Genomic DNA, 27,294 nt, shown 5'->3' with positions numbered 1-27,294 from the left:
ATGGAGTTTGGAAGAGTTTGGTCCAGATATCAGAGGATGGTGCTGATAACCATGATGATGTTCAAACTGGGTAAGGCTGCACTTTACACACCTTCACTTTAGTTTTACATCATAGTGATTATTAAGCTGAGTTAAGGTTTGTAAGTGAGGATGTATGTGTGTACTCAGTCTTGTGTGAGTGTGTGTGTTACAGGTTCATACTGCAGTAGTAAATAATAGTTTCCATATCTAATCAGATTGTCCTGAATGACCAAACAACATCAAAACTTTGCTATACTTTCATTTCAAAAACAAGAAATACACGAATAAGAAGTTTTAAACAGTATATTCTAATTCTTATAATGTCAACACCTTAAAACCAAGTAATGTGATTAATGAGACATTTATTCATCTAGTAACCACTCAAGATTTATGACTTCTCTATGTATGGATGAGTCAGTAACTTGGGCGTATCAGTGCTTTTTTCTAAACATGACTTAGGATTCTTTACAGCTCTCTGATTCATGCTGTAATAATGAACTAATTAAACAGGATCTAAGTAGCTGGTTTCTTTCCGACTCCTTCGTGTGTGATGAATCTGCAGCTGGTGCAGCACCAGGTCCTGGGGTGTGTGTGTCTTGTGTGTGTGTGGGGGGGGGGGGGGGGTATGTGGGGGTTTCTGGTCGACCCCTGCACCTTCTAAAAAACCCTGTTGACCCATTTTTTCCCGCGACCATTCATTTTGTGTGAAGCATCTGAAGCTCGTTTAAACGGTGGCGGAGCGACTGCAGGGATTGGCTGGGTGGCATTGTTAAAAGATCACCATGGTAACGAGCTGAGCGTCCGGCTGCACTGTTGCTGCTTTTTTTCCTTCTTCTTTTTTTTTTGTCTCAGCTTTGAATGGAGGGAGTGATGGGTATTAAGAAGCATGGCAAGAGACCTGGCACTCTGAGATTCTTGAGGATTTAAAGCAGAATACACCCGGAAAAAAAAACACAAACAAGAAGCAGAGTTTTTAAAATGCAAGGCAAGCTCATGTTCACCTTGTAAGAGAACTGTAATCAAAACTCAGAACAACCCAAAAATATGAGAATCCAGAGGAAAAGGTGCATCACTAATAGCTTTAAATCAACACTGTGCAAAGAAGGGCCTAATCTACAAAAACTAGGAGTAACCATCCTCCCTCTCCTCGTTGAGCCTCTTTTGGCTGCCATCTCCAGATGACACACGGAGGAGACAAGTGCATTTCCAGCTTTCAGTGGAAAACAGTGACTAATTTAAGGAGGATGTGTTCTAAAAGATATTTGTAAATTACCAAAAAACTGATAGATACAACATTAATAGCTTTTACAGTAAGTAGGAAAAAGGAAATATTAAAAATCAGTGGAAGGATTAGTGTTCTCATGTTGTATGGAACAGCCAACTCATAGGTAATTGCTCAGAGATGACTCATTACTCTGACTGTAACTCTCAATTTGACTGATAATTGTAATTAGTCAATTAAAAGCTTTAAAACATCCCTCACATAAAGGTAGATTTGTTGTCCTTTATACATAAAAACCTTTATTTTATCACTAAACTAGACACAAACACTGTTAGAAGTGACGCAGCTTTATACAGGAGACAAAAGGATGTGCGTCTCAGACTCAGTGTGTAACTGTGACTGATTCAGAGAGGATTTGTGCATTTTTTTGTCTAAGGCAAAGCAACCACCTGCTGTGGGGCCTTTAGGAGCACAAAGCTGAACGCAGGCATAGCTGCCAGTCTCTTGTGGTGATTCAATAAAATTCCTCTGAGCTCAACTTGTGTGTTAGCCAGGGGCTTCCCTTTCTCTGTGATTCATAGCGCTGCCGCTTCCTTTGCCCTGCAGCGTGACTCTGTTGACTTTGTGTCGCTGTTAGCCGTGTCTCGAGGTACACACACTCTGGTCTCTGTGCCAGTTGCACCTGCAAAGAGTGGGGAAAAAAATCCTATTTCATTTTGAAGTACCTTTATTACATTATACACACAGTATGTAAAGGCATTAAGAGGTCTTTGAAAAGTCATGTAATACATATATTCTATCTCCTATAGTACAAGTACATTTTGACCCATGATACAATATTTATATGATTGTTAATACACACACACACACACACACACACACACACACACACACACACACACACACACACACACACACACACACACACACACACACACACACACACACACACACACACACGCCACTTATCTGCATACATTTTGAGATATTAAATGGATTTGGTATTATAGCACATTTTTCATCACTCAGTCTTTCAGTACTTTTTGACTTATCTACTTTCCCTTTGGTTCATACTGCAGACATGCATCTTTAAAAACAGATCACAAATATACAGTTTCATTCTTATTTATTTATTTGATTTATTTTTAGTTTCTTCTTTTTTTAAGCAAATGTTACTCAAACAGGTGTAGATAGCACATTTGTTGGGGACTATTTTCTTTGGTGGATTAATCCACATTTGGTGCTCTAGTGAGCATTTCTGGCAGCAGGAGTGGTGTGTGTGGGATTTAATCAAAATGAACTACAGTGTGTGTGTTCATGATGATGAAGGAACATGTCACCCTGTGCAGTAATGTGGCTCATTTGCCTTTTTTTTACAACAATGGAGCTCTCTGTTTTTGGACAACAATTAATTCATCAATTCATTGTTTGCGTCTGAAAATAGGATTTGGTGACAGTAAGAAGCTTTTTAGGTTTTTATAGGTTTTTTTAGAAACATGTAACCTGAAAAACACAAATGTGTGTAATATGTCCTGTGGAAGTTTGGTTTTGGTAAAGGTTTCCCTTACTTTCATTCTTTAAAGAAAAATCAGTAGTCAAAATAACTAGAACATAACATATAATACCTTGAGTAACAAGCAGACTTTGATTGTACTTCAGAACTTGAGAAAAACATATCTCATTTACTCCATATGGACTAAACAAATACATGTTTAGCTGAACTTTGGTATTGGTATTGAAAATGGTATTGTAAAGGGAATTTAACCCCAGAATGTACTGTGTTACTACGGATACACGGTTATATATAGATTTAGGTTTAACTACTGTTTTATTTAAAAATGTGACATGTTTGTTTAATCTTGTTTAGTCACTCAAGCAATAAATACATGCCTCTCTTTTATGATGTAAAGAAGGCATGCTGTTAGACAAGCAGCTCATGGAATAATATCTACACTGTATAAAAGTGTTCTTCCTTTTCAAGTCATACATTTTTGCACTCCACAAAACATGCTCTTAAACTCTGGTTAACTTTTGGCCTGTTCATCATAAATTAATAGTTTAATAATTGGGCTGGTTTTCTTGCCATTCATTCACATAATCAGTTTTAACAGTAAATATTGAGAAACCAGTAAATACCCTTCATATGAGCATCAGAGTTTATCAAAAAACGATGAGATGAGGTAATGCTTCTCATCAGTGGGAGTATTGGCATGTCTAAGTTAAACTAAATCACCCCCCCCCCCCCCCCCCCGACAAGAAACATGCATGGTGTGGTCTCTGGAGAGCGTCTGCAGTTTGATCCTGACATCCTTCTATCCTTCTACCTGCTAACAGTCACCTCTGCTCTGCTCTGTGTTATCATAGGCCTGATGTACTGGTACCAGTCAGTGCCAGGGATCAACCCTGTCTGCTCATAACAATGATCTATGAAGTGATGCTGGGGGATGGGGGTTGGGACCGCGTGTAGGAGGAGCTGTTATCAACTCCTAGGAATGTGTAATGGTTGATGGGGTTTGGATGGAGGGGTGCAGAGTGAGGGGACCCTCGCTTTTAGTCTCTTTAGCAGGATTCGTGAGATTCGACAGTTACTGCAGGGTAAAGTGCGTTGTTCTGATTGATATCAGCTTGATAGGCCAGGTCTGAAAATGAGCTGGGCTTTCAATGAGGTAAAGGGAAGACAAATGAGAAATAAAATGTTCTTATCAAAGAAAAGAAAAAAAAGAAAAGAAGATGATCTCATTGAGGGAGGTAAGAGGGAGATGTAGCATGGATGATGCAAGATACAGGAAACGACACTTCTGAAACTTCTTGTACCAAATGTTTAAAGTTATCAATTGATTATAATGAAACACTGAAAATGTCTATAGCTAAGGACACACTAAAGACTCAAACTTTGAGAGCATGAATTTTAAAGTAATTGGTGCCTGTAGAGTAAGGGGAAGGAACCTAAAAAGAGACTGAGTGATACAAAAATGTACATGAAGAAAGTCAAGTATCAGATCATATTTCTAGTCATTAACAATTGACTGTATTTGTGAACCCTGAATGCACTTCATTGCACCTCGTTTTACCAGTGTAAACATCAGCTTGAGTTATAAACACTATGCTTGAGCTTGTTACCGACGTTCAAATTAAAACAGAAGTAAACAGGATGTATCAGGTATGGGAAGCAATGGAGGTGGTGGGAGGAGAAGTGAGAGACTGATGTGAGGAGGAAGGCTTGGTGTTAGAGCAGATAAAGGAAGTGATAGCGTGGATGTGAGAGGAATTAACGGGTGTTAAAGTGAATACAGTGTGAAATTAGGGGTGCGGGTGTTGCAGGGAACATAAATGCATTGTTACTGGGATGTTGATGATGCTTGCAGAGGAGCACAACTTCTGCAACTTTATTGGGATGATTGGATGCGATGATACATTCCAGATCGTGGCTGTTATCAGTAGCACCTTGTTGGGATTACACGGGAGAAAAAGGTGTCAGAATTGGTGTGGTTAACAGAGACACATACAGTCGATGAAGGCAGACTCTGTAACATTAGAAGGGAGAAAAGCTGAATTTATAAGCAATAAAAATGCACACTTACTCAACTCAATACTAGCACAGCTTTGTTGCTACAGCCTTATATGGTCTGGTCTGGATTGACCAGTATGACCAGTATATGGTACAGTATGACACAATCTCTCTTGCTCTCAAACACCTTGCCAGATGATGTCTTAACCACTTGACTCGAGAGAATATTGTGAAATTCACGGAAATACACATTGTGCAATTATCAGTTATATGTGGCCAAGGCTAAGCTGTTCAGCAAAACCTTCATAGATCATATATCTCATTACATCCCAACAAGCCACAAACCTTACCGATTGTAGGCTGGTCACATAATAGCACTATCGAGTACAGGTTATGGAATCATCAAATTCAAGATTATAGGAGCATGAATGTAATGATCAAGTTCCTTGCGTTGCATTAAAACGTTAGCATAGGGTTGATCATCTATGGACCATAGACATCTACAACTAACTCTCTAACAGTCCAGCCATGAGATATCTTGTGTACAAAGTTGACATTTTGACCTGAGGGTAACTCAAGAGGAAAGTTAATGGACTTTCCAACATGATTTATCCTCTGGGGAGCATGGATATGTTCAACAATTGAATAATGTTGACAATGGAAAGGTTGAAGGTCCTGTTTTATGGCAATTAGGCCAAAGTTGTTGAGACTTCTTGCACTGGACCAAAGAGTCAGACAGATGGATAGACAGAAAAAGCAACCCTTGTGTGGTTTAAGTTTTATGTTATTGTTGTTTGATGTCTCAAACAGGGTACAAACAGTAGCGTGTGAAACTTTCATTGACAAGGCTGACAGCTGCTAGCATGTAATAAGTTTACTTTTAACACCATCTGCTGTGGTCTTAAGTCCAGAGGAGAGAGGGGCTTTTTACTATTACCATTACCAGATTGGTTTCTAAGCACCTCTAAAGGTCAGGCACCGGTTGCACAAAGCACCTTAAAATTTCTCCTCAAGTTTGAAGGTCAAGGCTTTTCCCCTTAACTGAGTGACTTACTTAAGGGTGTTGCACAGAAAGAGTTGTAGTATAGGTAGCCCTCTGTATAAGCCACAGGGTAATGCAGCTACAGCTTGCGAAAGAAGATTAATGTACTTTGTTATCCAGCAGGTAAACTGTTACATCTTATGGTATACAAACTGCTCAAATCTCCAACATTGTAGGTGGTACTTTTGTTGGAATTTCTACTGATGATGTGAGTTTTTGTTTATGGCACTATTTTATTTGCCTGTTTAGCCATGGTTACTCATGCTACCTTCATAGCTCTTCCTTATTTAAAACAACCTACAAATGTAGTCAAATCCACATTAGTTCTCAAGAAAAAAGGCCTTTACTTAAACCTGCTTTAACAGATTTCTTGAAGCTATCTAGGTACTTGGTAATTGCTTTTGGGGTTAGGGTTAGGTTAGGGTTAGGTACTACTTCTTTCCATCCCAGTTTGGGATTTTGGTTTGTTAGAAATACTAATTGTTAATAACAAGGGTAATACAGTATTGTCATCTTTAATAGCAATTTGCCCCTTTGTTTTCAGGCCTACTGTGCACGGTGGCAGCAGACAATTGTCTCTCGTCTCCCTGCAACAATGGTGCCACATGTCTCGACCACCTGGGTGACTATGTGTGCCTGTGCCCTAAAGGACCGGTGTGGTACATGGGTAAAAACTGTGATGAACTGTATGATGCCTGCATCATGTCACCTTGCACAAACTGTACCAGCACACTTGGTACTGATGAGTTCACCTGCCACTGCCCAGATGGCTTCACAGGCCTCAACTGTACACAGGATGTAGATGAATGTCAGAGCAACCCCTGCATAGGTGTCTGGTCCTACTGTGTCAATGGAGTCAATGGCTATTCATGCCACTGTCCATTTGGATTAGGAGGTGAAGACTGCCAGGATAACATCACCACTTGCTCAGATGAAACATGCCAGAATGGTGGCACCTGTATGGACATCCCTGACACTGGTCACCGGTGCCAGTGTGCTGCTGGGTACCAGGGGATGAACTGTGAGGAGAACATAGATGAATGTCAGTCTGAACCTTGTATGAACGGAGCCATCTGTAAAGATGGGGTCAATGCCTACCAATGCTTCTGTGTGCCTGGATTTCAAGGCTACCACTGTGACTTGGACATCAACGAGTGTGCCTCCCGACCCTGTCGAAACAATGGTACATGTCTGGATGAGGTGGATCACTACAGGTGTGACTGTGCTCCAGGCTTCAAAGGTAAAACACTGTCTACAGTACATTAGGTTTACAACTGGCTGGGCTTCTGAAAGGTGAAATTGACGTTATTGCTTAGGAGATTGTAATGTAACTAGTTGATTTGAGCATTTTCATATTTAAGTATAATCTAATTCCCCATGATTTAATTCATTTCAGGGTGAAAAATATCGGTATCAGACCCATATGATGCATATTCATAATTAAGTCAATGTCTAACCAATTACCAGAAACTGACACACAGCAAACCTGGGGGAGGGCTGGTCTTTCTCTGCATCTGGACAAAGTATAATGAGGTTTCCATGTGTAGTGTGCCTTGTCAGTCCAGTATTTATTTATTTACGTCCATATTAGATGACTTTACACCAATATCAACCAGAGGAGACCACAGTTCATTTTCCATTATAGACCTACATCCCTTTTTTAAACAAAGTTAGTGTCATGATTATAACCATACCTTAGCCATGGTATATTTCCCATAACCACATATTCCTCTAATTCAGGCAATACTGTTGTTCAGTCATTCTAAACCTTTCTGACACATGACCTCTGAAAACAATTTGTTTGTTAATTTTGTTAATTTTTTTTGTTGAATTATTAATACTAATTCCAAAATTAGTAACATTAAATAACATAAATTGGTTAGTTTTCCTTCATGGCCTTTAAGAGGGTTAATCTGGCCTTCTCTAAACTAGAACTGACCAATGCTTGATGTTCTTTTTAGTGGATTACAGTAAACTTTAATATGGTAATGCTGATCCAGTGTTTTCAATTAACTTTAACCCTTTAATGTGATTTCGGAGCATTGTTCAATTGAATGTAAATCTACAATCTTGGGGGTATAGTTCAGATAGTATAGTGCTTTATTTTCACCTTTGTACAGAGAGTAAGACAGGTTTAGCTTTTATACCCTTTAAATATATGAAAATAGGTCGCATGGCTATGTTTAAGTAGCATTAGTCTGTGCTGCTGTTGTCTATCTGCAGCTAAGCCCTTGGTACCTCCAGTGTTATTGTGTTCTATATGTATGTGTGCTAAGATAATTAGGAGTGTTGCCAATCTCATGCCTTGGCCCACTGCCATCTCTGCACTGAACCCTGCAGGGATTAACTGCGAGATAGAGATAGATGAGTGCGAGCTGCATCCCTGCCAGAACGGCGCTACCTGCCGAGACCACGTCGCCATGTACACGTGTGAGTGCACGGCCGGTTTCCAGGGCCAGGACTGTGAGGTCAACATTGATGAATGTGCCAGCATGCCGTGTCTGAATGGGGGCAAGTGTATCGACGGGGTCAACAGGTAGAAGTACACAAACACACACACATGCATGTTTATACTGTGTGCACATACCTCACATACACATCTCTGTGGCTTCACATTAGATTAATGCTATTGGTGAGATATTAATAATGTCAGATGCCCAATTATAATAAAGGTTAGGCCCATAAACTGAGCTAGATTGGTGGTTATCTTGACATTATGTGTAGAACTAATATAACAGAATTGGTGATATTGCTTTATGTCTATCTATATGTGCATTTGTGTTTATGTCACCTTCTCATGTTGAGGAGATGTGTCATCCAGCAATGTGTTGTGCTGCATGGCAGACATTAAAGTTAACCAGGGGATAAGAATTAATCTACTTACTGTTAATCATATCGATGAGTCAATGGATGTCTGGAGGTGCTGTGAATACCTGGTAGTAGCACTAGTGGGAACAGCAGGGAGTCAGGATGACAAGGGAAGGAAGGATGTTATATTTAAATAGGCTTAGGGATGAGACAACATGCAAAATGGCCCAGAAAACAGTATAAGCCCATCGCATATGTTAGGACACCAGGGTGATGGTTGATGTACGTGATCAGCTGTCACAGAGCAAAATGACAAACCCATTCATGTAACCAAGTGATCTTTTTAAATGCTACTTTAAAAGACAGTATGTGCTTTCACTGAGTCAATCCCATGAAATAACCTATTTGCTTTTGCCCTGTGCCATTTCTATTGAGGTTTTATTATTTATTTTAGACTTGTTGATTGTTGTTGATTTGAATTGGTCTTAAAACATTGATAAACATTCTAAGTATTTAATACAGTATATATAGATATTTTTTGATATTTTACAGATTAAAAGTTAAATCCCTTATCAATAAAATACACTGTTCCTCAGTTCAACCCACCTAGGCGTTTTGCTAGTGCAGCCTTTAGTGGTCTGGTGTGACCAGTAGCTTATAATGGCTAGTATACCAGCTAATGTACAAAATCTCTATAAATGTATATTTCTATAAAAATGGTATTTACTGTGTCACCTTGCTGACTTTTCTCTGCTTACGCTACTATTAGAATATGTTTTAACATGTCACAAAAAGACATGCTCGAGGTTCCCTGCCTGTCATCTCACACCACTTGTCTTAGCTCGGATGGCTAATGATAACGTCTTTAGGTCATCACTGCAAACCCATGGAGATGCAATGTTGATTTTGAAATATAGAATCTCCTTTTGTGCCATTCCCTGATAATACTCAGTGCCAAATAGTGATTCTTGATATTTGTCATCTCTTAACTTGGCTTCTATGTGCTTGTGCTCTCTTCTAGCTATGAGTGTGACTGTGATGGGACGGGCTTTGTAGGTGACCACTGTGAAGAGGATATTCCCGAATGTGCTTCTGACCCCTGCCAGAATGGAGCCACATGCTTGGAGGGCTTCAACCAGTACAGTTGTCTCTGCTGGCCAGGTACACAATAAAACTGAGTATTACATCTTAAGATCATTTGGAATAGGTCTTGGACATTGCAGCAGTAACACACACACCCCACTGCTCAGTGTACAGTAGGTTATCAGAGCATATTATATACACATACACTCTGAATCACATAGTTGTCACAGCATGAGCAATTCTTTGATTTTCTGTAAATGGTAACAGTCACCATGCCTCAGTATGCAATCACTAAACTGGTATTAGGAAATGAAATGTGGTAGAAACACATAAAGGTCTTCTGGATGCTGGAGGTTCTGCACACCAGGGACGTGCACATGATTATAGAGGGGCAGGGGCTCAAAGTCAGAAAAGGGCAGCATGTGAGCGAGCTAAGCGTGCTTAATATTTTGGCATTGTGCTGCAGGCATAATCAACATGAATCAAGTTTAAATACAGATGGTAATATTTCAAACACAGATAACCTACAGCTTATATCCCCAGAATGCTGAAATTACTATATTATTATTATTATTATTATTATTATTGTTATTATTTTGTTAGCCCACACAGTAGTAGCAAAGTCACAATAAACCTCGGACCTGTACTTCAGACCTGTAGTAAACCTCGGACCTGTACTTCAGACCTGTAGTGAGGGAAATATGATCCGCCGTAAACACGGTGCATTTTATTTTGAAAATTAACTTGGTGTTTTACTTTGTATTTTGTACACGATTTCCTGTCCCGCACGATCTGCTCTGTGCTGAATGACGTCCGGCTAAAATAGAAGCTGACACATTGACTAAAATAGAGCGTTTTCCTGAAATATAACCCATATTTAAGCACGTTGAATAAGTGGATGGAGATTAGTTATAGTCTAACTCACTAACCTGTGAGTTATGGTCTAACTGTTAGACCATAACTCACAGGTTCAAGTTGCTCCACTGTCACGTCTCCTCAGTTATCCATGGGGTGGGCAGTCTCTCTCTCTCTCTCTCTGGCGGCTCTGTGACCGAGCGGAGCCGCAACGGACAGAGGAGCAGCTGGCTCAACACACACAACAACCCCGTATTACAAGAAAATGGGTAGAATACCGTGGAGTTTTTGTACCGCCGTTTTTTTTACATTCCTAACAGGAATTTATTAATGTTATTTTTAAAAAAAAACACACACACACACACACAGAGGGCACGTTTTAATACGAGGCAAAAAGGGCAGGGGCTCAAGCACCCCTAGGGCCCTATGTGTGCACGTGCCTGCTACACATTACACTAACATTAAACTTCTAACTGACATGTATGTTCTGTGTGTGTGTATGTGTGTGTGTGTGTGTGTGTGTGTGTGTGTGTGTGTGTGTGTGTGTGTTTGTGTGAAGGTTACAAGGGAGAGAACTGCCAGGTGGATATAGATGAGTGTGAGCAGCTTCCCTGTGAGAACGATGGCGAGTGTTTCCAGCGCTCAGATATCCTGAACTACGGGTTGCTGCCTGAACTCAACACAGCTAATTTCACATATGAAGAGGCGGCTGGGTTCATCTGCCGCTGTCTGCCAGGCTTTACCGGTAAAGCCAGTTCACAGCAAAAACACCTTACAGCTCATCACCATCATAAGTCATAAAGTGATGAGAACTTGTGTTGCTCTTGCAGGGGACAACTGCTCAGTCAATGTGGATGAATGTGAGTCTGCTCCATGTCAGCATGGAGGAAGCTGCCAGGATCTGGTCAACTCTTATCAATGCTTGTGTCCAGATGGCTTCACAGGTAGGGAAAAACATACTTATCTCCTTCTCTTCTTTATCTCCTAACAAAAACACCTTTGCTGAGCTGCTCTTCCTCCACCGGCACTCCACAGGGGTCTGTCACTGTTACCGCTCATCCTTTCTATCACTGACTGTAGGGGCTCTATTTTGGTGTTGGCATATAGAGAGGAGTGCAGCTCTGAACTGGGGTGCACTGAGGTTATATCATTGACTGCTACAGTTTGGTATGTAGGTGACGTGTGCCCCAGTGGGAGGAGAGGCCGATTAGAAGGTGTGGTGATCCAAATCCAGCAGTGTAGGCTACTGAAATATTGGTGCCTAGAATGAGTGCATTTCACATCCACTCAGAGCAGGGTGAAAGCTCAGCACATGAGTTCCATAATATTTGGTTACTTAATTTGATCAATCAATCTTTATTTGTATAGCGCCAAATCACAACAAAGTCATCTCAAGGCACTTTACACATAGAGCAGGTTCTAAACCGAACTCTTCAGGTTTTAACTTTAAAGAGACCCAACATTCCCACATGAGCAACAGTGGCGAGAAAAAACTCCCTTTTAACAGGAAGAAACCTCAGGCAGAACCAGACTCAGAAGTGGGCGGCCATCTGCCTGGACCGGTTGGGGTTGAGAGGAGAGAAAGGAAGGATAGAGGAGAGAAGCGCAATGAAAATCAACAATGGAGCCAGATGGTCCGGGACTGGAATCCGTCATCCGGACGTCTACAGGCCCAGATTACCTGTAAGACCAGAAAGCAGAACCAGAAACCAGAAACCAGAAAGACAACTCCGGGGAAGAAGTTTAGGTTATTGAATGCATTAATAGAACATGAGTGTTAATGGATATAGATGGATGGATAGAGAAAGAGAGAGAGGCCCAGTGCATCATGGGGGTCCCCCGGCAATCTAAGCCTATGGCAGCATAAGTTAAGAGCTCAAAGAGCCCTAACTATAAGCTTTATCAAAAAGGAAAGTTTTAAGCCTACTCTTAAATGTAGGGAGGGTGTCTGCCCCCCGGACCAAATCTGGAAGATGGTTCCACAGGAGAGGAGCCTGATAGCTGAAGGCTCTATCTCCTGTTCTACTTTTAGAGATACTAGGAACCACAAGTAGACCTGCATGCTGGGAGCGCAGTCTTCTAGTAGGTACATAAGGTACTATCAGTTCTTTAAGATATGATGGGGCCTGACCATTAAGAGCTTTGAAGGTGAGGAGGAGGATTTTGAATTCTATTCTGAATTTTACGGGAAGCCAATGCAGTAAAGCCAAAATGGGAGTAATATGATCTCTCTTTCTAGTTTTTGTCAGAACACGGGCAGCTGCATTCTGGACCAGCTGGAGAGTCTTTAGAGACTTGTTAGGACAGCCTGATAATAATGAATTGCAGTAGTCCAGCCTAGAAGTAACAAATGCATGGACTAGTTTTTCAGCATCATTTTGAGACAGGATATGTCTAATTTTTGCAATATTACGCAGATGAAAGAAGGCAGTCCTTGAAATTTGTTTTATGTGGGAATTAAAGGACAGATCCTGATCAAAGATAACTCCTAGGTTCCTTACAGTGGAGCTGGGGGCCAGAGTAATGCCATCCAGAGTAATTATGTCATTTGATAGTGAATTTCTAAGGTGTTTAGGGCCAAGCACAATAACTTCGTTTTTTCTGAGTTTAATAACAGGAAGTTGCAGGTCATCCAGGCCTTTATGTCCTTAATGCATTTTTGTAGTTTAGTTAATTGGTTAGTTTCATTTGGCTTTATTGATAGATATAATTGAGTATCATCTGCATAACAATGAAAATTTATTGAGTGATTCCGGATAATGTTTCCTAAAGGAAGCATATATAAGGAGAATAGTATTGGTCCAAGCACTGAGCCTTGAGGAACACCATGTCTAACTTTTGTTTGCATGGAGGATTTATCATGAACATTTACAAACTGAAATCAATCAGATAAATATGATTTAAACCATTTCAATGCTATTTCTTTAATACCAATTAAATGTTCAAGTCTCTGCAACAGGATTTGATGAGCAATAGTATCAAAGGCAGCACTAAGGTCTAACAGGATGAGGACAGAGAGAAGTCCATTGTCTGATGAGGTTAAAAGGTCATTTGTAACTTTTACCAGTGCAGTCTCTGTGCTATGATGAGCTCTAAATCCAGACTGAAAATTCTCAAATAAACTGTTACTATGGAGAAAGTTACACAGCTGATTAGCAACTGCTTTCTCGAGGACCTTAGAGAGAAAGGGAAGGTTTGATATCGGCCTATAGTTGGCTAGAACCTCTGAATCAAGAGTAGGCTTTTTAAGAAGTGGTTTAATTACAGCTACGTTGATGGTTTGGATGAAGTAATCATTGAAGTTAATTCTGTCTGTTCTAGGTATTCTGTGTTAGAAGATGAATCAGAGTTTATTGAGGGCAGGAGGATGAAGGAAAACATCACATAAAAACCCTTTTGGTCAGAGATATTTGCGTCAAGAAACTGATTTATTGTTAAAAAGTGAAATTTGGTAGAAAGAGAACTGCAGTGAGGATTCTGCTGAGAGAGCCAATTCCCTTAATAATCGTACGAGTGTAATCACACTATATGTAACCTAATATACCACATAAGGAGGAGGTTGGGGTGGTGGAGGGAGTTGTGATGGCACACCTGATTTGAAGATGATCAGCAGAGTGAACAGTAACATTCTGCACTGTACAGCTGCATTCAATTAATTTCGATTCAATGCCTTTAATATCATGGACAATGAAATGACAAATGAAGTGCCTACATTAGTAAGTACAGTAAACATAACTACATACACACAATATAAAATATATATAATATAAAACTACATGTACATGTACTCAGTTATATTGCACAGATAATAGTATACATGCTTAAGGGTTTTATTGCAGGTGTACAGGATAAGGTTCTATTTATTTGTCTGATATTCAGCAGTTTAGTTGTTGGATGGCATTTGCATGAATATAAAATTCAAGATTGAAGAAGTATATTGTCATCTGCATAGTAAAAACATGGACGTTCAGACAATGCAATATAATTCTTGCTTTGCTGCTAACCCTCCTTACACACAACAGTAACAAACACATGACAAAAAGATGCACACAACAATAATATATTAGAATTTAAAAACAGATAAAAAGACTAAGAAGAATAAAATAGCCAAAAACCTTACTTTCCACACAGCTGTGAAAGAGCCCATGATTTAAAACAGCTGATATTAGGCCAAAAGCACAAGCAACTAACATTTATGTCTTTTTTTTAATTTCATTCTGTTTTCAACCAGCTGACATGTGATCATACAGAAAAAATAGTTTTATTACATTTATGGTGTTAATGCTAATGGGACAGTATACAGTACCATTCAAAAGTTTGGACACACCTTCTCATTGACTGATAAAGTGCTGCAGATTATAAGTGATTCTTACCAGCTGTGTAATGTACAACAGATAAGCACCCTACAGGTATACTGACAGGCTTTCATTTACTCTGATGAGTCTCTGTGGTGTCAGGAATCTTTTCCATCTGCAGTTTCTAATGGGAGAGATGCTGCACATTGTCAAACCTGACCTACAGCAGATCCAATACTCAATGATAGGGAGAGCCCTCAATAAAAGTAGCAAATGTGACTGACCATGATCGTCACAGCCTTTAACATTAGTCCACCTATAGTGCTGCTGGGCTCACAAAAGCAGATCTATAAATATCAGTACAAAGACAGCTACTTCCTTATATTTGTCGTTATATACAGTAGGTTTGTGGGCAGTGAGCTTGCCTTTCCTTGCTTTTCTACAACTAAAGCCATGGTTGGTGTTGCTTGCGCTTGCACTTTTTTTAGGGGGTAAAACCCATGAAGGTGAACCTTGGAGTACTGGCAAAAAAAACACATTTTCTGCAGATACTGAATAACATTGGCAGAAGGTTGACGGTATTATTTAACAGAATCTTTACAGAATTATTTCCAGAGAATGGAGAACACAGTGATGTTGTTACAAGGAAGTCAAAGAAGGCAATTATTTGGAGATAAAACTGAAAAAGAGCATGTCTTCCATACATTTGGTTAATTAACTTGGTAAGTACAGTTTTTTTTAAATGAAGTGGAGCATGTGCAATGAACACTTAATTCAATGGAATAATAGAAATGTAATTTGTGGAAATGTATACAGATCTTAACAGAACTAAATGTCCTCAGGGGAAACCAGTGCAGACAGACAGCCTCCACACCAGCTCTCTGAATCCCCTTACCCAAACAATAAAGGGTTAATTATCCTCTTGCAGATCATTCCTCATGACCAGCCATGGTATTAATTCCTCATTAGAGGAGATTTGTCCCTGCATCGCTCAAAACAAAGAGAACCGCACCAAAAGCTGACCTTGATACAAAAAATCTGGACTTAGAAGTGAGGAATCCAGCCAAAAGATCTCATCAACACAATGAGAAGCTAATTTTCTAACTGTATTATGGCCGAGCGATGTGGAGGCGACAACAGAGCGGAGGATAGTAGGGGGATGAGGGGGCATATGGTATGGAGAGGTATAACAGAAAACAACAAAGCCAATAAAAGGTGCCATATGTCAGCTGGTCATCTTGGGCTTTAAACGGGGGTCTCCTAAGAAATATTTAAGGGGGAGGCGAGATTACGGTAAAGCTGATTAGGAGCCTAATTAAAGCCTGATGAAAAAAAATACAAGGATACAAAAAATGGTCATCAAAACAAGGACCTTATTCTAAATGATTTGCATTTAATGAACTGGAGCCATTTACGGTAAACATACTGCTTTTATCAAGCAGCAAGTAAAAATAGAGGAAAACTCCATATGGCTGAAAAATATAATCCTATTAACTTTGCAGTGCACGTGCGAAAGAGATTGACTTTACACGTGCGTGATGTGGCTGCCACTTAAACTGGCGACCACCCCTCCTGTGTCCTCTGGCCATGCTTGTATTAGTTAAGAAGCTAGAGTTTGATTGACTTGAGGTTTTGAAGGCTGATGCAGGACAATGGATTGAAGTAGTCCAGGGTTAGGTATGGATTAAAGGTTAGGGTTATTAGGTCTGTCATAAATCATTTAAAAATCAAGGAGTGAATGATGCATTTCACAATGTGTCTTCTGCAGATTCACACTTAACATTATAAGCAACAGGTATGTGCTTCTGAAGCTTACTCTAGTATCTGTTTTAGTTCATTACAGATCATGAGACAAAACATCAGTGTCAATGTATAATGCATTCACTGTTTTTCTCAAATCTTCATCTTCTGATTATGCCATTTATACCAGAGAAGAGGTTTTTGGCACAACCTCCCCTACTTCCAAGGTGCATGGAGAAGGGAAAAAGGTTGAAAGAAGTCAAAGCTCCAGCAACACTTGCAGTATAGAAGAACCTCATTAATAGACCAACACGTCGCAAAACCGAACCGCATTGGTCTAATAATAAAGTTCTTCTATACAAGTGTTGCTGGAGCTTTGACTTATTTATACCATTTATAACGTCAGATACTGTAAGAGAATACTGCAGGTGTTGCCATTATGAAAGAAGATAATGGAAAAAAGATGTCTGACATGAATTGTGTGAATAAAGGCAGAGTTAAAACATACTGTGTCAGAGTTGTTGGAAATGGGAGACTAAAGCAAATTCTGAGAAAAACATACAATATAATACAGTCCAATCCAGTCACATTGTCAATGAACACCTTCTTTCCCTTACACCTCAGAGGTTCAATGACAGTTTTAACATTAAATAATTAATACTGTAATTTAACATCAATAAAACAAAACATGAATTGAATCTCATTTTGACAATAAAGTACAATGATTACACTCAGAAATGAAACAGCCAAATGATGAAGTCTGATCATGTAAGATTTTAATGTTATGTACATGTCACATTTCTGATGATATTCTCAAAAATCAGACTTTATTCCCAATAGTTTTTTGGTTGATTTTTTTGTAGTTTATTTTGGTCATTAAACTCAAATACATATGTATAAATAAAATAAATAATCATATGTCCTTGTTCCTTGTCCTTCATCTCCATTAGAAATAAAGTCATAATACAGAAAATGTTACTTAGCAATTGAGAATTGTGTGAAAAAAGTTATAAATGTGAAGTTAAACTTGGACTATGTCAATCCAGAATTACGAGTTTGATGTCAGAATGCAGATTATTTTTCGTTATAATTTATAACACATTTTACAAGTTAAGAAAAAAATACACATCACTGGTCATAATCCTGTATTCAAACACAAGTAGTAGTACAAGCAGTTCAAACTAAGAGCTGATATCCACATATTCATATAAGATCAATATAGGCTCTGTGTTTTGGTCCAGCTGTGCTCAGGCCTGGTCCCATCTGAAGATCTGGACCTGTAGCACCTCCTGTGGGTTGATTACAGCAGTGCCTGCCACTAGTGGGCATCCACAGGCCACCACATAGATCAGGGAGGAGACTGCAGCACTGCATTCCTCTTGTCAAATAGTGACAGGAGCCAGCTGGAGGCTGGAGGCTTACTGCTCTGCAAGGGCTGGGCTACAGACAGGAGAGGAGCAGGGCATGTGAGGGAGGGAGGGAAGGAAGGAGGGATGAGGGAGAGAGGAAAAAGAAAAGGTGGGCAGGGCTGCAATCAGTCCTGTCTTTCGGCCTGGGACAGAGTGGAGGAGTTGAGGCACTTCTGCTTTGTAAGCTAAAGGGAGGGAGAGAGAGAAAGAGAGAGAGACAGAGAGAAAGAGAGAGAGAGGCTGAGTGAGGCAGAGAGAGAGAGAGAGAGGGGGTGTACCGGGTTGTTTCACTTGTGTTGACTCAGTGGATCATGGATGGAAGGAGGTTGATGCTACTGCTGCTGGTGCTGCTGTGCTGCTGCTGTGGGCCTTGGAGGTTGACAGGTACAGTATGGTATAGCGCGTTTTTAAGTTACCCTCGCAAAGAAAAAAGATGTATGCTTGTGCATAATGGTGGAGTCTTGGCACTGAAAGGACAAACAGCTTTAGGGTTCCTTGGGTGTAGAGTATTTTAAAGGACTATGCTAATGCAAGTTGACTGCTGCTGCCAGGGCTTAATGTTGAATGCAATCGGATGAGGCCACTCCTACTACTGAAACCAGGCAGAAAGACTAACTCTGGTACAGGGTTAGTATTTGGTATAAGTTTATCTGACAAGCGTATAATTCTATATTTCAACATCTTGTCAATACACTCAGTGTGACAAACCCTGGTTTAACTGTGGAAGGCTGCAAATCTAATTCACCTCTAATTTTGCAATTTTTGCCAATTTCCTCGAGTCATTTCCTCATCTGCAAATGACAATGATGGAAAAATGCATGCACTGCCTCAACCTGCATGTGTTCTGTATCTAATCAAGTTGTTTAGTTTGACTTTCCAGGTCCCCTTGTTGCTTGATGATGACTCACCGGATTCATGTGATTAAATTAATAGATAATATATTCCTTATGTCCATGGTTACCAATTAAAAGACGTAAGGGGAAGTAAACTGTAGCACTAAACATCAGTGTCTCTCCATGCAGGCGTTCACTGTGAGGTGGACATCAACGAGTGTGACAGCAATCCCTGCGAGAATGGCGCCACGTGTGAAGACGCCGCCAACTCCTATAGGTGTGAGTGTCCTGAGCCAGAACCTGAGCAGGAGCCATGGGGTGGGCGCAACTGCAATATCCGCCTGGTGGGCTGCCAAGAACACCAATGTCAACACGAAGCAGATTGTGTTCCCATGCTGACCGACAACGGCGAGCACAGCTACACCTGCCTATGTCCTCCTGGCTGGACCGGAGAACGCTGCAACACCTCGACCACTTTTTCTTTCAACTCTGAGGGCTACGTCCACATGCTGCTGCCTGTTTCCCAAAACAGGACAAGACGAGAGACTGACAACCATGGTCTTGACATGCAGCTCAGATTCAAGAGTACTCTGACTGACATGGTGCTGTACCACCGGGGCACCATGACACGTTTCATCTCCCTAGAGATAGTCGGGGGCTCCCTCCAGGCCAAGGTGAAGTCAGGAAAGCTGCTGCAGGTCATTTACCCTGGTCCAGTCAATGATGGGGAATGGCGCCAAGTCACTGTGATCATGGATGAAAGGCTGGTTCTAATTGTAAAGGGACCTGGTTGTGAGGAAGGGTGCCAGGTGAAGAATGAGGGTCACAATCATCTCATTTTCCTCCAGCCCAGCACATTTAAAGATATCTATGTAGGAGGGGCACCACCAGAATATTTGGCCTATTCATCCAGTGGGAAGGGGTTTATTGGCTGTATGGAAGACCTTCAAGTTGACCATAAGCTGCTCCTGCCTCAGGACCTCATCAGAGAGGAGAACAAGGGCTTGGAACTGGGATGCACCAAAAAAGACTGGTGCCGTGATGACCCATGCAAGCAACGTGGGCAGTGTATCGACAAATGGGTTAAGGCCAGTTGTCAGTGTCACCGGCCCTACTATGGAGAAAGCTGTGAGAAAGGTGAGAATACTTACAGTATACAAAAATGATGCAGTAGGAAGCATCTTCCTATCTATGGCAAAATAAAATGTATGAATGAAATCCCTCCTAATGAGTCAGTGAACATTATATCCGCTGAAAGCTGGATGTATCAAAGTCTAAGCTTCGCCTCCGCCATTGTGTAACCAATCGCCTCCGCCATTGTGTAACCAATCTACTTCGTACTGCTGTTTGGGCTACAATTTGTAATGCACATTTAAAAAAAAAGAATTTGTAGTGTTCAAGCTCAAACTGAGACACTCAGACTTGACAAAGCTCCAAGAAATGACACATCTGCTCAACTGGCTGCGTAGTACCCATCCTGACTAGAACTGCATACAGACTGAAAGCGAACTGTAAAACTGTAAAAAAAGTCCCACTCAAAGAAATATTAAATAAAGCATTGCTGATACAGATGTAACATGCATTAGTGTGTTGGGGTAAGTATACTGACAATGCTGTGTTTCCCATCTCCCTCTCAGAATACCTGTCCTGGACCTTTGGTCATGAGAACACCACCAGCTATGCCGCCTTCAACATCTCAGAAACCCACGGAGAAAACTTCACCATCTCCTTTATAATGCGCTCCCTCAAACACAATGGTCTGCTCCTGCAGCTCTGTCAAGAAGACAAGGCTTACTTGACAATCTACCTGAAGGAAGGCACAATTGCTATCTACAGCCCCCACACCACGCTGCTGTCAGAGGCCAAGCTCGTCACAGATGGTAACAACAACTTGGTGACTGTAAAGGTGCACTATGGCCATGTGGTCTTCCCCAAAGCAGGAAACAAACGTGCCTTAGGGAACGTGAGTGTAGAGGCAGGGGATGTGGCGTATGTCGGAGGACTCCCTGAAGGCAAGGACATGAACGCCTGGGGTGGAAATTTCAAGGGCTGCCTGCAAGACATTCGACTGGACCACAAACATCTGTCCACTGTGGATCACACAGAGGGGGTAGAGATGTACCAGACAAGTGCAGAGCAGAATGTGCTGCCAGGATGCCAAAGTGATGACACATGCAAGGTAAAACAGAAATATTGTATAGTCAGACAAAAGTGTGTGCCTCCGTCAAAACAGTTTAAAGAAAATATGAATATTTATGATGTGGCTGATATTTTTTCGAGGTCAGTACTGTGTAGCACTTTTAAATTTGACCTTATTTACTTCCACAGCATTCCATTAAGCTATAGGAAACCAAAATACTACAACCATCTGCCATCAAAGAGGCTGCAGTGAGACAGTAATCTAGATTCTTGAATTAATAAAAACTATATGTAACTTTGCTGTTCTTTTCCACTTGTGGGGCAAATGTAAAGTTTGTCATAGGAGGTGTCACCAGAGGATTGTTACCTAAATCAAAAGGGATTTGCTCGGCTTTCATCAGTCAAAGCTGTACTTAACAGCATTTAAGTTCAATTATCAGCCGTAGGTGTTAAGACTAAAGTTTGCATTAATGCAAGGTACAGCTGTGGTTGATTAGTTTAAGATGTTTCTTGTCATGAACTGTGTTGGGCAAGTGGAAAGTCTAACCTGTTGATGACACTAGATTAAATGTCAAGAGATCACCAAAGTCAGTAGGATTAATCATCTGGGAACCATGAATGTCTTAATTAAATTTCTTGGAAGTCCCTCCATTCTTGAGAGTCATTGGGAAAGTGGACATTCCAAGAGCTACAGTGTACATCATTATAACAATGCTGAAAATCAACCAGGCTGCATTAGAAACAACATATCACTTCAGTTTTTCCTATGTTCTGGTCTAACACTGAACTGCAGCAAACTGTGTTAGAATCTTGTAGAGCTGTCTGATAGCTGGGTTGCACTGTGCTGTCTCAACCCTATTAACACTGATCTGGTTGTGAATCACTTTCATCTGGAAAATACCTCTCAATCCCCTCTGCGGTTCTTACTTCTGCAGTGGCATCATGAGATTTTACAAGCAATCATCTAATCCATACATTTGTTTATCTGTACGCAGGATGAGCCATGTCTCAACGGTGGACAGTGTCAGGTTACCTGGAATGACTTCAAGTGTGACTGCTCTGTTAACTACTCGGGCCGACTGTGCGAGACACGTTTGTGGTGTGTCGACAACCCTTGTTTCGATGGAGTGAATTGTGTGGACCTAAAAGACGGTTATGAGTGTGAGTAATCCTTTAGCAGTGATTATCACGTTCTTTATCAAGTCATGGCAAGTCACGTCAGGTCATGCCTTGTTTATTTGTTTAGCTCTTAATTTCCTAATTAGACTTACAGTCTTGAAATGTTTCAGAAGGGCTTTTTAACATTAAATGGTAAAGACCCTAACTGACATCAAAGGGAAAACTCCTTAGTACAAAAGAGGAAAGGAACTCAATGGCCTCAAGAGTCTGGCTTCAAGATGTGCTGAAAAGACAGATAATCCTACTTACTGACACACAGAAACAATATATATACCCTATATTTTATGGTGGATTATTTTTCCAGGCAGTAGAAATGAAATAAGAAACAGAAGTAAAAGAGGCACATGGAAAGTGTGATAATGACATTACAAGGCATGAGATACTCTAACCTAACCTTCATCAAGATCACTCTTAAAGGGATACTAATCTCTTCCAGTGATCTCAATGAGTTTACTCACCCTTCAATTTTCATGTTTGCCATTAATGGGATTTGAACACCTGACTATGTTAGAGTTATTGATTCCCTAAACATAGGGCCACATGGTGAATATTATTTTTAAGCAGTGTACCTCAGCGAATTAGTATTACACATCCATAAAGCTAGTGCACACAATCAGTGCAACAAATGCTAAAATGTCCTGAAATGTACACCCTAATATTTGTCAAACTTCCAAAAAAATTGGTTACTACATTTGTATAATGGAAATTGATTGTTCTTTGATGAGACCTCTGCAAGGAAAATACCAATAATAATCTTTACACACCTGACTTTCTGTTAAAAATGTGTAATCTTAAAATTCAAATTGGAAAAAAAACCCCAATGATGTCATCAGGGTTATTTTTATACTTGACAAAGCTCATTCTAAGCTACAGAAGACATCAACACGTTAGAAAATTATTGGTAGCCTCTATCTCTATCTCGTTTTGTGGGTGTCATGGTTTCCATCAATTCAGTTTCTTCCAGCATCACTGTCAAGCTAATTAGCTGAATATGTTCAGTTATACAAATACAGGTAAAAAAGTTTTACTTCTAGTGACAGAAACACCATAACTCACATAACTCTTGGCTTCATATGATCTTCTCCTCCAACAGGTTTAACTGAAGCCATCTTTCAAGACAATGCTCTCCAGTATGCTGCCAACAGCTCCCTGCTCAGCCCTGTAACTGATGTTACTATGGACATAAGAACACGGGATGAGGACGGGATCTTGTTGCGGTCTTCCAGCAAAGCTGAAGTATTCTGCATTGGCTTGCTCAACTCCACCCTTCTGGTCAAACTGGACAGCGGGGCAAGTACAGAGCTGCTGGCTTTCACAAGTGACAGGATCATTGCGGACGGGGCGTGGCACCACATCCAGCTGAGCATGGTTGATCCCACCAAGTCAGTGTCCCGGTGGCGCCTCACAGTGGATGGGCAGAGAGCAGGTGGCAGCTACGGCGTTGGTGGAAATCTCAACTTCCTCAATGATACCAAAATCTGGCTGGCTGAGAAATACACTGGATGTTTAGGGGAGGTGAGAGTGGGTGGAGTCTACCTGCCACTTGTAAATGTTCCAGACACCCCTCAGATGAGCCGCTTCTCCAGACTGGGTGGGCATGAGCCGATAGTAGGATGCCAAGGCGCCCCGATTTGTGATTCTCAACCGTGCCTCAACCAGGGTGTGTGTCAAGATCAGTTTAATGAGTTTAACTGCAGCTGCAGCCCAGGATGGGAGGGAGTGCTGTGTGAGATAGAGATAAATGAGTGTTCTTCAGGCCCCTGTGTCCATGGCACTTGTAAAGACCTTCTGGCAGACTACCAATGCGACTGCGAGCCTGGGTACGTGGGGAAAGACTGTCAGGACGAGGTTGACGACTGTCTGGAGTTCAGCTGTGTGAATGGAGGAACCTGCGTGGAAACAATGGGAACTCACACGTGTTCATGTCCTCCTGGATACATTGGCAAGCGCTGCCAGTGAGTACAGACTTCTGTTTCTTTTACAGCATAATTTAGGTCTGTTAGACTGTTGTTCATATGCAAAGAGCAACCATGAACACACATTCCTTGAGTGAAAACTGGTCAAATTTATAGATCATTCAAATAGGCTACATTTGTTAGCATCAGGATTTTACATGTCAAAGTAATTTATGAGGAGTACTACTCAGCCTGTATAAACACTTCTACAATGTCTCTGGAGGGGCTTTGTTTGCTTGAGTATTACGACTTGGACTAGGAGACCACTAAAGAAAGAAATCAAGTGTTACAAGATGGGACTGTGTAGTTTGAGATATATATAGTATTTACCAGGCAGGTTGATGGTTTTGCTTCACATTCATTTCAGTGTGGTGAGGTGTATTCACTTCAAGTAGCAAATTGGCACTACTGAACCTTGAGTTCTAGAGGAAACGCAATGCAAGGCGCTTCAGTGTTTACAAATCAGCAAAGTTTCCTGTCCTTTCTGCTTTTTGGGACACTATGCAAGAAAAGTTCACCTGGTGAAATCTAGTATGACCACATTGCAGTGAAAGACACTACTGAGTTGCAGTATGTGAAGTATAGGAATTTTGGAGCTAAGGACTAAAAGTCATGGTATCTTTGCTTCTGTTGCAATTTTTTCTTCTTCTTTTAAAAAAAATCTGGCTCACACAAGTCCCAAAAAATGATGTAAATCAAATACTAAATCACAGGAGTGCCCCTTTGATGGACAAGTTAAATGTGTCTGTGATCAAACCCATGATCTTTTTAAACAAATCTTCTCAACATGTGGTCACTATTACCACTATAGCTGTATTATTATGGCTAGAATGACAATTATAGCTATTTTGCTCTTCATTAAGGGATTAGTTCACAATTTCACACAAGTCTGTGTTACGAACATTGAAACCTGTTTTTCTTTCTGTAATGATTCCTCCTGTTCATACTGACCATTAGAAGATCCCTTCATAATACACTTACAATGGAAGTGACGGAGGACTAAATCCACAGTCCTCCTTCTGTGTAAACATGGATTTAAAAGTTGATCTGAAGCTAATATGAAGCTTCAGTCGTCCAAATGAGTCAAATCAGGTCTTCTATTTTTAAACATTATTGTGTTTTATTGTGAGAATTTGATGCTAAAAAGACTGTAAATGTGTCAGATATCACTTGATATGGCTAACTCAGACTGCTGAAGTCTCAAACTACTGTCAGTGTGTTGGTGTCATGCTTTTAATTCAGTTCATCTGCCTCTACAATAGTACCACAGAATCATATGTGTAATAGAAAGTATGTTTATTTTTCCAATAGGTGGCGTTTCCCTCCAGTGGCATGTTATTCAAACACAGACTGTCTTAATGGAGGGGTTTGTATAGGAGGCAACTCTGGAGGCAACTGCACCTGTAAACCAGGATACATAGGTGCCAGGTTAGAGCTGCACACACTGCACATTCCTCCCCACACACCTGCTACTCAGTAGAAAGTGTGTCTGAATAGCATCCAAGTCTGTGTGTGTGTGTGCGTGTGTGTGTGTGTGTGTATGAGCTGCTACTCTGTCAGTCAGCGTTGTGTTAAAGCCCTGCTGATATGTTTCAGGTGTGAGACAGAAATAGACGAATGTGAGTCCGGCCCCTGTCTCAACGGTGCCACCTGTCTGGACAGACTCAACCACTTCCAGTGTGTATGTGTGCCGGGCTTCAGCGGCACACTGTGTGAGAGCAACGTAAGTGACAGACCTTTAGCTCTGAGTTCATTCACCTACATGGCACGTGGTTTGAAACTCCCATGTTATTCATGATAGATTTGCTAGTGGTAATCATTAAGCCCTTTTAGGACTTTTTATGTTCACTGCACATTGATTTTCAGTGTTTTATTTGTTTGTTTTATGCCTGCGCTTTGTCTTTTTAACTTTTGTGTTAATTGAGGAGACAACAAGTTTTTAGACAAGGACTGGAGAACATGTGTTGGAAAATCCTTTAATTAACACCCTAACATGTTCAACTGCAGACCAGATTAATTATATAGAGCCAAAGTGAAACCAGTAAGAAAGAAAGTTAGCCAGAACTCCTCTGTGGTAACACACTGTGGTAACATCAATAACTAAATATACAGCCTTTTTAACTGTGTGTTATGTAGTTTACTCCATTCCATTCATACATGTACAGCAGAACAGAGAGGAATGAACAATGTTTTGGTTTTTAGATAGCAGAGAATACAGCTAAGAATATAAAACGATTACATCATAAGAAAGTGTTGATGATGAAGAAAAAGTAAGATATGATGACATGGTAGATTTTTTTCATGGGAGCTGTAGTTTTTTCAGCCTTTAGTTCAAATTCCGACATCTAGCAGCTGTTATAATTATGACCTGGAGGTGACACTGTTTAGGTGATGTCAATATAAGGTGACATCATTAGAAACAAGTGAGTTGGGTGTATGGCACAAAGTGGACTTAGCTGCAAGAGACCACTGTTCACTTCTTATTTCCAACCCCAAGTATTATGATTTTCAACTGTGAGTTGAGACAGCTTTTTAAAAACTACCACAACAATACATTGCCATGAAACCCAAACCATGATCTCTCCTTGACTCTAACCAAGTGGTCTTTGTGCCTAAACTTAAGCAGACCTTAACCACAGTGCTCTCACACTCTAAACATCATTTTTTTGTAATGGTTTTGGAAAGTGCCATATTATGCTCCTATGGGCCATTCTGAAGTGCAGGTACAATCAGTCTGTGCTCATTTAATTATGGAGGAGGATAGAGGGTGTGTTGTATATAATACTTCTTGTTTAACTTTGTTCGCAAAGGGTTCAGCTTCTGATATCAACTGCTGTAGTGGAGCCAATTAGAATATGTTAGAAAGAAAATGGTTTATTAATACATCCATTAATTACAACTTATAATACATTTATAAAGACTGTCCTATTAAAACAAAGTATGAAAAAGGGTTCTTGTCATGATATTTTCTGTCTTATTTCAGAAAGAGCAGCATAAGGAGCGAGTCCCCTGGCTGGCGGTGACCATCCCTCTGACCACTCTGTGTATGTTAGTGGCCATCCTGGTAGTGTTTTTCCTAATCATCACAGCCAGGAAGAAACGTCAGTCAGAGGGCACCTACAGCCCCAGCTCGCAGGAGGTGGCCGGTGCCAGACTGGAGATGGGCAGCGTCCTCAAAGTTCCCCCGGAGGAGAGGCTGATATGA

The 27,294-nt window shown here is 40.7% G+C and overlaps 1 protein-coding gene across 1 annotated transcript; it reads left to right on the top strand.

Annotated features, from left to right (window-relative positions):
* Positions 1-27,294, top strand: LOC128364760 (protein crumbs homolog 1-like). The gene is made up of 13 exons (XM_053325364.1): positions 1-70; positions 6,338-7,033; positions 8,134-8,329; positions 9,623-9,762; positions 11,099-11,284; positions 11,370-11,483; positions 19,006-19,953; positions 20,454-20,995; positions 21,951-22,116; positions 23,228-24,089; positions 25,401-25,517; positions 25,686-25,812; positions 27,073-27,294. Exons 1-13 carry the CDS (start codon positions 1-3, stop codon positions 27,292-27,294), a joined length of 4,386 nt encoding a protein of 1,461 aa, XP_053181339.1.

The sequence above is a fragment of the Scomber japonicus genome, chromosome 9 (assembly GCF_027409825.1).
Source record: "Scomber japonicus isolate fScoJap1 chromosome 9, fScoJap1.pri, whole genome shotgun sequence".
Classification (NCBI taxonomy): Eukaryota; Metazoa; Chordata; class Actinopteri; order Scombriformes; family Scombridae; genus Scomber; species Scomber japonicus.
The sequence above is the reverse complement of the archived record's forward strand: the minus strand, read 5'-3'. Positions and strand labels throughout refer to the sequence as shown.